Source organism: Eptesicus fuscus, chromosome 6 (genome assembly GCF_027574615.1).
Source record: "Eptesicus fuscus isolate TK198812 chromosome 6, DD_ASM_mEF_20220401, whole genome shotgun sequence".
NCBI classification, from domain to species: domain Eukaryota; kingdom Metazoa; phylum Chordata; class Mammalia; order Chiroptera; family Vespertilionidae; genus Eptesicus; species Eptesicus fuscus.
This window is the reverse complement of record NC_072478.1, coordinates 36734574-36746668: the sequence shown is the minus strand read 5'-3', so window position 1 is coordinate 36746668 and position 12095 is coordinate 36734574. Positions and strand designations below refer to the sequence as shown.

The 12095-nt window shown below is 38.4% G+C and overlaps 1 protein-coding gene across 1 annotated transcript in view; it reads left to right on the top strand.

The window, feature by feature from the left end:
* GALNTL6 (polypeptide N-acetylgalactosaminyltransferase like 6) overlaps positions 1-12095 on the top strand; it is a 982562-nt gene that overhangs the window by 881992 nt on the left and 88475 nt on the right. Inside the window, exon 8 of the mRNA XM_054717643.1 lies at positions 2348-2455. Within this exon, the coding sequence (XP_054573618.1) occupies positions 2348-2455 (108 nt within the window). The remainder of the gene's footprint in view (positions 1-2347; positions 2456-12095) is intronic.

Here is a 12095-nt window from a genome sequence, read left to right as displayed (position 1 = left end):
TCCCTTTCCCTTGGACTTCCATTCACTCTAATCACTATTTGTTCACCAATCTTGGATGAGGTGTCATTCCTCTTCATGAGAAAAGTAGGAAGTAAATATAAGTTAAGACATAAACATTTATCTTTTTTTTCTTCATTTTTTTATTAAGGTATTATATGTGTACATATCTTACCATTGCCTAACATTTATCTTTCTTCCTTTCAATATTATAGTTTAAAACAACCTACGTATCTGTTTTAATCAGGGTTCTCCAGAGAAACAGAGCCAACAAGATATGCATATATAAAAGGAGAGATTTATGCCCTAACCGATTTGGCTCAGTGGATAGAGTGTTGGCCTGCAGACTCAAGGGTCCCAGGTTCGATTCTGGTCAAGGGCATGTACCTTGGTTGCAGGCACATCCCCAGTAGTAGGTGTGCAAGAGGCAGCTGATCGATGTTTCTCTCTCATCTATGTTTCTAACTCTCTATCCCTCTCCCTTCCTCTCTGTAAAAAAATCAATAAAATATATTTTTTTAAAAAGGAGAGATTTATTTTAATGAATCAGCTCACACCATTGGGGAAGCTTGGTAAGTCCAAAATCTGTAAGGTAGGCTAGCAGTTTGAAGACCCAGGGAAGAGCTGTTGTTCAAGTCCAAAGGCAGATAGCTGGCAGAATTCTTCTTGCTTTGGGGAGGTCAGTCTTTGTTCTGTTAAGGCCTTCAACTGATTAGATGAAATCCATCTCCATTATGAAGGGTAATCTGCTTTATTCAAAGTCCACCAATTTAAATGTTAATCTCATTCAAAAAAACACAGTTATAGAAATATCTAGAATAATGTTTGACCAAATATCTAGGCACTGTAGTGCAGCCAAGTTGACATATAAAACTAACCATAATAGTATCTAATTCTTTTTAATTTTTTTCTTACAATGAAATAGCTAAAAATCTAGCCCATATGAAGTCTGGATTTTTGTCTTAATAGTAAGTAGTTCTTTAATAGTAAATAGTCCTTTGCCCTCTTATAGTAAGTAGTCTGTTATATATAAAATCATGATTAAGTGTGTGTTTAATTTGTCCTTTTATAGTAAATAGTCTGTTATATATAAAATCATTATTAAGTGTGTATCTAAGTGGGTAGTCATAATAAAATATAACCAACTAATTTTTGTTACTATATATAAGTACAGCATTCTAACATATACCTCAGGCATAATAATTTCCTTTGTCCATATCACTAACCAATTAATTTCTTTACCTAAGAAAAAATCAATAAAATAAAATAAAAATCAAGAGTGGAGAAAATTAGCATGCAGATGTAACTTCAAGTATAGATATGTGTTCCTTAATTCATTAATTTATTTTTAAATTCCATTTTTATATTTTAAATTGACATTTAAAAATTAATATTACTTCTTCAAATGATTTCACAAGACTTTCAAAACAAATATCTATATAACTAAGATGTGTAAGCATTAAATTTCAGTTCATTGTAATCCTATATAATAAAGAGGTAATATGTAAATTGATCCTCATGCCCTCCCACAAGATGACCACCCCCATATGGTGAAAGATGGCCATCAGAAGAAGGCCGGCAGGGGAGAGTAGTTAGGGGTGACCAGGCCTGAAGGGGAGGGCAGTTAGGGGCGACAGGACCAGCAGGGGAGGACAGTTAGGGGTGACAGGGCTGGCAGGGGAGGGCAGTTAGAGGCAACCAGGCCAGCAGGGGAGGGCAGTTGGGGGTGACCAGGCTGGCAGGGAAGGGCAGTTGGGGGCAACTGGTCTGGCAGGGGAGGGCAGTTGGGGGTTACTGGGCCAGCAGGGAAGAGCAGTTGGGGGTGATCAGGCAGGCAGGGGAGGGAAGTTGGGGGCAATCGGGCTGGCAGGGGAGTGGTTAGGGGGTGATCAGGCAGGCAGGCAGGCAGGCAAGCGGTTGGGAGCCAGCAGTCCCAGATTCTGAGAGGGATGTCCAACATGGATCAGGCCTAAACCAGCAGTTGGACATCCCCCAAGGGGTTCCAGATTGGAGAGGATGCAGGCTGGGCTGAGGGACACCCCCTCCCCAGTGCACGAATTTCATTCACCGGGCCTCTAGTATTTATAATAAAATTCTGGAATAAAAATAATGCCACGATGTCTGTGGAAATTAGATCTTACTAAGCTAGTATTTTGGTTCTATACTTTTATGAATCTGGGTTTTTGAAAATGTGGTTTTCTTTCTTGGTTAGCTATTTATAATAAAAAGAAATTACTCATTTTGAGACTTTAAGAGATTTTAATATGTTTTTAGTCTTGCTAATAATTCCTTTTTTGTATGGAATTTTCTGGGTTTCTTTTTTTCATACTTTTAAATTACCTCTCTTTAGGTTTGGATGTGTGGAGGAGAAATGTTCGATGTTCCATGTTCTAGAGTTGGTCATATCTACAGGAAGTACGTCCCTTATAAAGTTCCATCTGGGACCAGCCTGGCAAGAGTGAGTACTTGGGGATCTGAATAAGCTGGGCTTGGCATAGCTTTCTGTCAGCAGAGGAAGCAGCCTTACCCATGGTATAATTTAAGACACACTCTAACAGAAGCACCTAACCAAAATAAAATCTCCACCACTTGCCATTCCACTGGGCAGTCTTTAGTATGTAGAGAGTTTCTGTGTTTCTCAGAGTTTTCTTGCCTGGTTCCTTAAAGAAGTATTAAGCTAATTCTTGTTAATCATTTCAAGGCCTTTTCACAAACTGTCTATTTAATCTTCACCATTACCTTCTGAGGTTGGTATTCTCATCTTTACTTTGTAGATGAGAAAGCTGAGGCTCGGCAAAATGGCTTGTCCATGCTCACATGAAGGATAAATAGCACAGGAGGACTTGAAGCTTGGGTCTTTGGAAGGAAGGTCCAGTACTTTCCTCCCATGGGGAGCGTAACAGGAAACATCATAAGTCAGCTGAAGGAAGGGGTAAATAGGAGATGGGAGGGGTGGGTGCCCAAACTCTGCCTTCTCATTTGTAACTAGGATCAGCTCTGCCTAAAGTTTTACCCCGACCTCAAAACTCCAAAATTGACCAAGTCCAAGTTTTTTTTTAGGGAAAAAATTCCTTTTCCTTAGATCAAATGCAAGGATGCTTTTGTCTTTGGCCTTTGAGAATGCGTTCATACATGTTTGGGAGGACGTAGACACAATGCCTTTTGGGAACAATCCTGACAATTTCTGCTTTCGTGTTACTTTCTTCATAGCTGAGTTAATTTTATTCACCACAGTTTGCACCTGCTACTGCTCAAATGTCAAATCTACAAAAAGAGTGTTTTACCACACCCCTTTAAGGCACAAAGCTGCCCTGGGAATCAAATCCTGAATTATTCATTTTGGTTCCTTTATTAGTTAGGTTGCAATATATCACTATTTGGGTCTTTCATAGAAAGCTCAATAAGTTCACATAACAATTTTTTTAAAAACTATAAACTAGTTCATCAGGATTTATTAGAATATCAACCACACAAAGGCAGTTTTCCTCTGTGGTATTTGCTGCAGTAGTCCCCCCTTATCCACAGTTTCACTTTCCAAGGATTCAGTTACTGATGGTCGACTACAGTTCAAAAATATTACATGGAAATTTTCAAAAATGAACAATTCATAAGTTTAAAATTGTGCATCATTCTGAGTACCATGATGACATCTTGTGCGGTCCAGCTTGTCCACACTGTCTGTATATACTAACCTCACTCTCACTGGCATGAAACCCCCACCACCCTCACTACCTCACCCTGAGTTATTCACTTAGTAGCTGTCCTGGATATCAGATCTGTCCTGGTATCAAAGTGCTTATGTTCAAGTAGCCTTTAGTTTACTTAATAATGCTCCAAAGTGCAATTTGGATGTGCCAAAGAAAAGCCATAAAGTATATGTCTGTATAGCAAAAAAGGTAGTAAACGTAAGGTTCAGTACCATCCCTGCTTTTGGGCATCCACTGGGGCTTCTGGAAGTATCCCCCATGAATAAAGGGGACTCTACTCAGCACCTAGAACAAGGCTTGGCAGACATTCAACAAATATTTGTTGACAGAATTAATTAATCAGGAAAAACTGCAACAAGAAAATGCTTACTAAAACTTAAACATTTTAATTAAGTATAATAAAATTTATATTTATAATGAGTGTTTTTGGGGAAGTAGGATTTTTCCTTATCCCCTTTCTGAGGTTATTTGTCAACAGGGTCCATTTTTCTTTAGCCAAATCCATAATCACTTTTACAAATGTTTGAGTTAATAATAATGAAGTTATATTACATACTCCTTGAAGGGACAAAGTCATATTATTCTTCCCCTTGAAAGGTTAATCACATATTAACAACACACTCCATTAAGTAGCTGTAGAAATATATCATTTAAAAAAAAGTAACTAATCACAAAATTATAAAGTGACCAAAGAAAATGAAAAAAACAATTATGATATTTTATGGGAGAATTTCAACGACCGTCTACCCACTACATTATTACTAAATCATCAAAAATGATGTGAGACTTTCAAGATACTTCAAATGCAGGGCCACATTGACTCAATACTTAGTTCATCTTTCCAGCCTCGTTAGAAAGTGGAGGCAAAGATGGATACTTGTCTCCAAAGGTTTGCATCTTGGGTAAGGAAATAAGATTTAATTTAGTCAGAAGGCTTGATACATATGAATCTGAAACCTCAAGAACTCACAAAAAGGTAGACGATTGAACAGCTTTGAGCACATATCACAAATCATCCATGCAAATATCATAAATCATAGCAGTTAAAAATACCCCTGACAGAATGATGATCTGCCACATATCCCTTTCACTCATTTGTATGTCATCCAGCTCGTGGCCACACAGAGTCATTCATTCGCAAGATAGATGGTGTGTGCTTGGTTTACAGTCCAAAGTAGAATAAAACTGGGGGAAAGTTGTGCTGACCCAAAGAGTTTATTTTCAAATAACAAAGATGTTCACATATTTTCAAAAAATAAATTAAGTACTTTTTCAAGGACTGTTGAATATAGGGAAGCTAGGGCTGATGCATAAAATTTCCAGCAAAAAGTGAATATTCATTCAAATGAAAAAAGACCATAATTCTGAATTCTAATCTTTTCCATTTAAATTTTACTTCAGAACTCTTTTTTTATCTAAATGGCTAGAGCAATTAGAAAGACATAAATTTTGAAACTGAGCTGTCATTCTAAGGAGCATTTTATGATTTTTTAAAAAATAAGAAAGTACGTGAAAATGAAAAACAATTCTGATATTTTATGGGAAAATCTCGACTACTGGCTACACCCTACATTATTACTAAATCATCAAAAATGATGAGAGACTTTCAAGATACTTCAAAAGCAGAGCCATGTCAACTCAATACTTAGTTCATCTTTCCAGCCTGATTAGGAAGTGGAGGCAAAGATGGAGACTTGATTCCAAAGGCTTTTTTTTTTTTTTAATTTACAAAGCTTGTTTAGTTCTTCAAAACTGGGCACTCTTCATTTATGTACCTATACATATTGAGGATGCCAGCAGAATTCCAAAACATGCAAACAAACACACATACATACACATATACTAGTACATGTGAAAAGCTGACAATCCTCTAAACAACATACCAGTGTGTATTATAGAAATAAATTATAATAATTGGTTGTTCAGTACCTTCTATTTACCTAGCATTACAGTCTGGTTGGAAGAGAGAAGGTATTCATACATGAAACCATTAGAGGTCAATACAAAACAACAAATAAGTATTCAATTTATTATAAAGATATGGACAGGTTGAGCAAAGAGGACAGGGAAGGGTACCATTGCTGTTGAATTGAAAGAGAACCTTCAATAATACCTCAGTTAAATGAAGAAGGTTCTGATAAGAGTGTTTCCCAGCTCATGACCAGTGACCAGAGCCAGTTCCTGGCCCACTTTTTACCCAGCCTCAGTGAACTGGGAAAAATAAGAATCACAAAGCTAAGTCTACTCAATTTAATAACATATTTTATGCAGTAATAATAGACTTTTTTCTATTTTTATGACAGAATATAAGATAGTAGATTTTTATTAATGTCCTATTTGGCAGAAACGAAAAGTAACATCATTATGTCAATTCCCACAAAACACAAAAGTCTGAGACACGGTAGGTGACTTATAATTCAGCTTCATCTTGGAACCAGAGTTTTCACTCATCATGAATAAAACTATGTGTTTTACTGAGTCGTCTGGGGGGGTCCCATGTCAGTACTGCTCACAGTCATGGTATGTTATCATCAGGAGCAAACAGCAATTCCCTGAGGGAAGCAGTGCTCACCCCTAGGGACTGTAGTGACAATTATCTGTTCTTTGGGGTGGACTGACTGTCCTTCATCACAGACAAGTGAAGACAAGGGAGCAGCTACTCAGTAAAAGGCACATTGAGCCTTTTGCTTAGTGACACTTTGCAAAACAGAGGTAGCTGGTGGGTGGAAGACTCTTCAGAGAGACCCTTTATCTTTCGGGTTGTGACATGAGCCAAGTATAATGCCAAAGGAGCAGCAATCACTGACACCGCACAGACTCCCCTGTGAACCTATTGTATAGGGATGATTAAAGCCATTGGACTGGAGACAGGTGGCTCTAACAGCAGGGACATGACAGAGGTGCAGATCAGTCATCCCATGGCTAGCCATACCAGCTAATTGTAGTACAGCAGCAGTCCCCGTGGGAACAACTTGGCCCACGGAGTTTCTCCCGGAGGTCCCATGGCAGCAGAGGGCAGCCCTACAGACTGTGAGTGGGGCAGTGCTGGAAGCTCACACAGCTGTCTTCCCTGGCTCCAAGGGGAGGGAGGACCTCATAAGAGACAAAGCTGGAACCAACTCTCACCCTGAGTGTGTAAGGGACCCCAGAGAATGCAAATCAGGGGACTCTATCCTCCTGGGTTCTTGCCACTGGCACAAAACGCAGTATCGATAAGACTTTCTTTTATAAAATTTCATCTTGCATTTTATGGAAACCATTATTCAAGTTTCAGAATAAGAACTATAAAATCAAAGTCAAACTCCATAAGAATTCAATTGTACAGGATGGCCTATTGTACTTGTAAATGTAGACAATAGTGTGGTGAGGGGGGTAGGGGCAGGAGTGGAGTAGAAGGAGTCAATGAGGGGGAAGGGGGACATCTGTAATACTTTCAACAATAAAGATAAAAAATGAAAAGAAAAGGAAGTGTAGCTCACTTTATAAAGGATAGAGGTTAAATGTTAAGTATGTAGAGCTAGAATTGTGAACTGAGGCCTGGCTGTCCAAGGCTTAACCCTCCTGCCATGTTGTCCCTTAGAAGGAGGTGTGGAGTAAGCAGGAGCAGCTGGGGCAGTGTGGGCAGGGGCCCTAGCATGAGCAAAGTTTCAGGAAGAAAGGAGCAGGCTTGGAGAGAGACCATGGACTGTGTTTTGGAGCTCTGGAGTTAAACTGGACCGTGCATTGGAGACCCATTCTAGAGGACCCTGTATGCAGACCAAGGCGTACAGCTTTTTCTAATAGACTGTAGTGAGGTACTCATGGTTTTTTTAACAGGAGGTGCCAGGATAAAAAAAGAGGGGGTAAAATGGAAAGATCAACCAGCAATTAAATACTGAAAAGTAGAAAGACTAAATAAAGTGGCATTTTGAATGCAAGAAGCATTTGTAAAGAAAATTTCCTAAAAGATATTTATTGACTTGTCCCATTGTGCCAGGAGAAAGACGTCAAATGTGACTATGAGGTTTTCATTGTAGTATCTGAGGAAACAGTATCAGGACAAATATAGGGATGTGAGGAAGGGGAAAGGGGAAGATGTGGAGAAAGGTTTTAGATAAGGTAGATTACAAGTGACAGCTTTATATGGGTTCAGGGAGAACCGGATCTTGGAGACACAAACAGACTTCCCAAGTAGAATTCTGAGAGCCTACAAAAGCCAGATTTTGCCAGATGTTCTTTACCAATAAAATTTTATTTCTGAAAAAAATATTTATGCTAGGCACTGTGCTAGGCCCTGGAAATATAAATGATAAACAAGATAAACACAAGCCTTAACTTCTTATAACTAATGGCTCCGATTAAGGTAGAGTCCAGAAATCTATATATAACAATCTGAACATTGTGAACTTGAGATAAGGATTAAACAAAAATAATCAAACTCTGTACCTTATATAGCTTACTTAGTTATAAACTGTTTTATATCGATTATGACCTTATCATTGGGATTATGCTTTAACAGAAGGGACTCAGAGTATATCTCACAGATAACACATAGCATTATTTAATATGTACAGTGATATATGTTCTATTTAACAGATTATATTTAATGATCCTATAGGCTACACTGTATACAAGTTACAAATGGTTTTGACTTTACACATTTATTTAGGGTTTCTTAGCAGGATGACTTGGGTATACTTCATGGGCACCAAGGTTAAATCTGAGGTCTGAGAAAGAATGGTTGTTTTGCCTGTCAGCTGTGAAATTACTTCTCAACATATTTCCCAAAGTGCCTTTCTTCATGTTATATCCCTGGTGGCATCTAGCCCTGTTGACTCCATGGATCATCTCAGACTCTTGAAATTGGTAGGAGTGGAAGGAGATAGAGAGAGGAGAAGGGATGGAAGAGGAGGAGGGGTATTTCAATGTCAAAGCCAGACCACCCCAAGTCAATTAATGAGTGTTTCCTCCTTGCTCACTATGGAGTCAGCTATCCCTGTCTCATGTAGATGAAATAGAAGAACATAATATCTGGCATATGGAGCTGTTCCTTGTTTATGTCAGAAAATATAGCAGTTAAGGGAAAGCATTAACAAGATCAAAATGACTAGTTTGACATCAGAAAATAAAATCACCAACAAGGCTATAAAATGTGGTGATGAATAGAAAATCTCCATCCTACAAATTGACCTTTCTCCCTTGATGATTGTAAATCAGTTTCCTCTCATAAAACTGCCCAGCAAATAAAAGCTATAGTTTAACAACCTTAGCCATCAACAGCAGCCAGCACTTCTTTCGACTGCTCTCAAATTCTTTATTCGAAACTATCATAGGGCTCTGATGCTTTATTTGAAACTATCATTGAGTTCAGGGATACAGTGGCCCATCTCAAGCTTTCTCCCCAAAAGCAGGAAATGATGAATTCTTCCCCAAAGACTCAGCCTGTGTAAATGGCAAGACCTTTGGAAGCAATTCCTCTAAAAACAATCACTATTTCTAATTTTTCCTTCCAATATAAGAAAAAGGATATGGGGGATTAAAAATCTTTTCTCTATTCCTGAAGGTTCTTTTGCCTAGTCTAATAATTAAATCTATATGACACAGGCTAACAGGAGAAAGCCAAATTTAATTATATATGTACGTATGAAACCCCACATACATGAGAGGTACAGTGTCAGACCGGGAAAATGAGGTATATATGACACTCTGAGCTGAAGAGGAGATAAGGCACCTTGGGGGCTTCAGAGGGAAGGAAGGTCATTTTCAGGATGAAAAAAGAGCAGATGTTCAGCAATCTGAAGTCTGCCCTGCCCTCTAGATTGGTCATAGAAGGTTATTTCTGATGATAATTCTTATTATGACCAAGGCCTCTGACTTAAATTCTTCAAGAGAGAGAGAAAAGTTTCTCAGGAGTTACAGAGTCTCAATTGCCTTCAACTCAGAATAATTCACATGCCAAAGTAGCACATCCTGGGGAGGCCTGTTCTGAACCCCTTCGAGAGAAATAAGGCAGCCCAATACTTGTGGCAAGAATGAAAGATAATTCACATACTGCAATCATGTGGTTATTTCTCTCCCCTCTTGGCCACACTTTAAAATATAACATCTTGTCTTCAGATGAAGCTTTTCATTTAAGAAATTCAAGCATCTTCCATAAATGATATTTTGTCATTCTTCATGAGAAACTTCCTAAACATCAATAATGTTTATAATGTGACAATAATAATTTAATAAATCATTAAAATATGATGAGTTCATTGCATGTTATGAAGATCAAGTTTATCTCTAACCTCAAGAAAGGCCCAGTCTGGAGAAATTCTTTAATAGATGTGTATCAGGGAATGTCACTTACTACACAAGGACCTTCCCCACACTAGAGATGAGTTTTGGTTCACAACGCTGGCAGAGCACTCGTAACTCACCCTGCAATGATGTCCCTGTTTTGACCACAGGGCATTTTATGCTTTTGAACACTGGGCATTTTATGCTTTTGAACACTGGGCATTTTATGTTTGTTTTGCATTTGAGGAAAATAAAGCAAAGTAAAACTGTTCTCTCTGCCAAGGACCAGAGAGAAGGGATATAAAAACATGAAACATAAATTCATTTCCCACTGTTTGACCATCATTTGCTCCCTTAATTTCTCAGTGGTATCAGGATTTTTTAAAGTATGTAGCCATATATCTTTTTATCTGTTTGCTTAAAAAATAATAACAGAATCACATAGTGTGCAGGGGTTCTTGTTCCAGCATTAAGAAGGGCTCAGCAATCTGGAGAAAGGCTATGCATAGATTAAGTAGGAGTCCAGAGATGAAAAATAATTTTGAAAGGTATTGGGGGTCAGAGGAGCCTAGCTGAAGGAGCTAAGTTCTCCTTCTCTTAGGACCCTTGCTTTTTATTAACACAATTTGTCCTAAGGCAAGGTAGAGATAATACACTTCAAAGGGTAGGGTTTCATACAGAAGCATTGTCAGAATGGGGAATTGCCTTTGGCTGTTCAAGTGTTTGGCCAACAGGAGGCAATAACATGTAGATTAAGATGCCCTGAGCTGTCTGGAAGTAAACAATCATCCTATTCAGGTTTGGGGAAATGCCTTTAGCCATTCCAAACAAGTGATAACATATGTGACTCAGCCCTTGTTGAGTCCCCAAGTTCCATCATCCTTTTGATGAAACTCTTGCAATTATGATATGCTGGAATTGGCTTCCAGCAATAGTGTATTTAAAATTGTTGAGCATGCTGAAACTGGTTTGGCTCAGTGGATAGAGCATTGGCCTGAGGACTGAGAGGTCCCAGGTTCGATTCTGGTCAAGGGCACGTACCTTGGTTGTGGCACATCCCCAGTGGGGGTTGTGCAGGAGGCGGCTGATCGATGTCTCTCTTTCATCAATGTTTCAAACACTCTATCACTCTCCTTCCTCTCTGTAAAAAAATCAATAAAAAAAATAAATAATAAAATAAAATAAAAAATAAAATTGTTGAGCATTATGCAGGTAAAGCATAGGATCTTCAACCCAAACTTAGACACTAAAATGGAAGTGGAACCACGCGTCACTGGCAAGTACAGTCTCTTGCCATTTGGAAGCACCATAAAAAAATTTTTTTTTTAAAATGAGGTCAAGCCAAAACCGGTTTAGCTCAGTGGATAGAGCATCAGTCTGCGGACTGAAGGGTCCCAGATTCGATTCCAGTCAAGGGCATGTACATTGGTTGCGGGTGTGTCCCCAGTGGGGGGTGTGCAGGAGGCAGCTGGTCGATGTTTCTCTCTCATCGATGTTTCTGGCTCTCTATCCCTCTCCCTTCCTCTCTGTAAAAAATCAATAAAAAATATTTTTTTAAAAAATGAGGTCAAGACAACATTACTTTAAAACTCAGCAATTTCCCACAAAACTTCTCAAAACTAATTTTAGTTTGGTCTCCTGTTATTTATTAGCTTTTTCCTTTAAAAATTTCCTTAAATGCTAGCTTTTCCCCAGCCCTTTGCTCAATTTAATTGTTTTAAATAATCCTCTGTGCTCAAGTTTCAGCTCAGCTCTGACTTATGAGTCAATTATGTGATGCTTTCTAGTGTGCAGAGAAAGCTTGAAACCCAGCCAGGCAGTTCCCAAACTGTGGGGACAATATTTAGCACTTCTCTGTCTACCGAGTGAGGACCAACATTTCACAGTTTTTTGTTAAGCCTATTGGAAGATTTTAAATATTAATATAAAATTTAAATGGTAATCCTACTTGATAATTAGCTGCCATGATTCGTCATTACTTTTGCTTTGCCATTCTTAATGAAATTAAAATGGGATATGTTTTTTCTTTCCTGTGGTACCTTCTCCAGTCTGCTTTTAGTTACTTTTTCCCTATCTAGAGCACCTTGGCACTTTATGATGTATTCAGCATTTATATACCTTTCTTTTTCA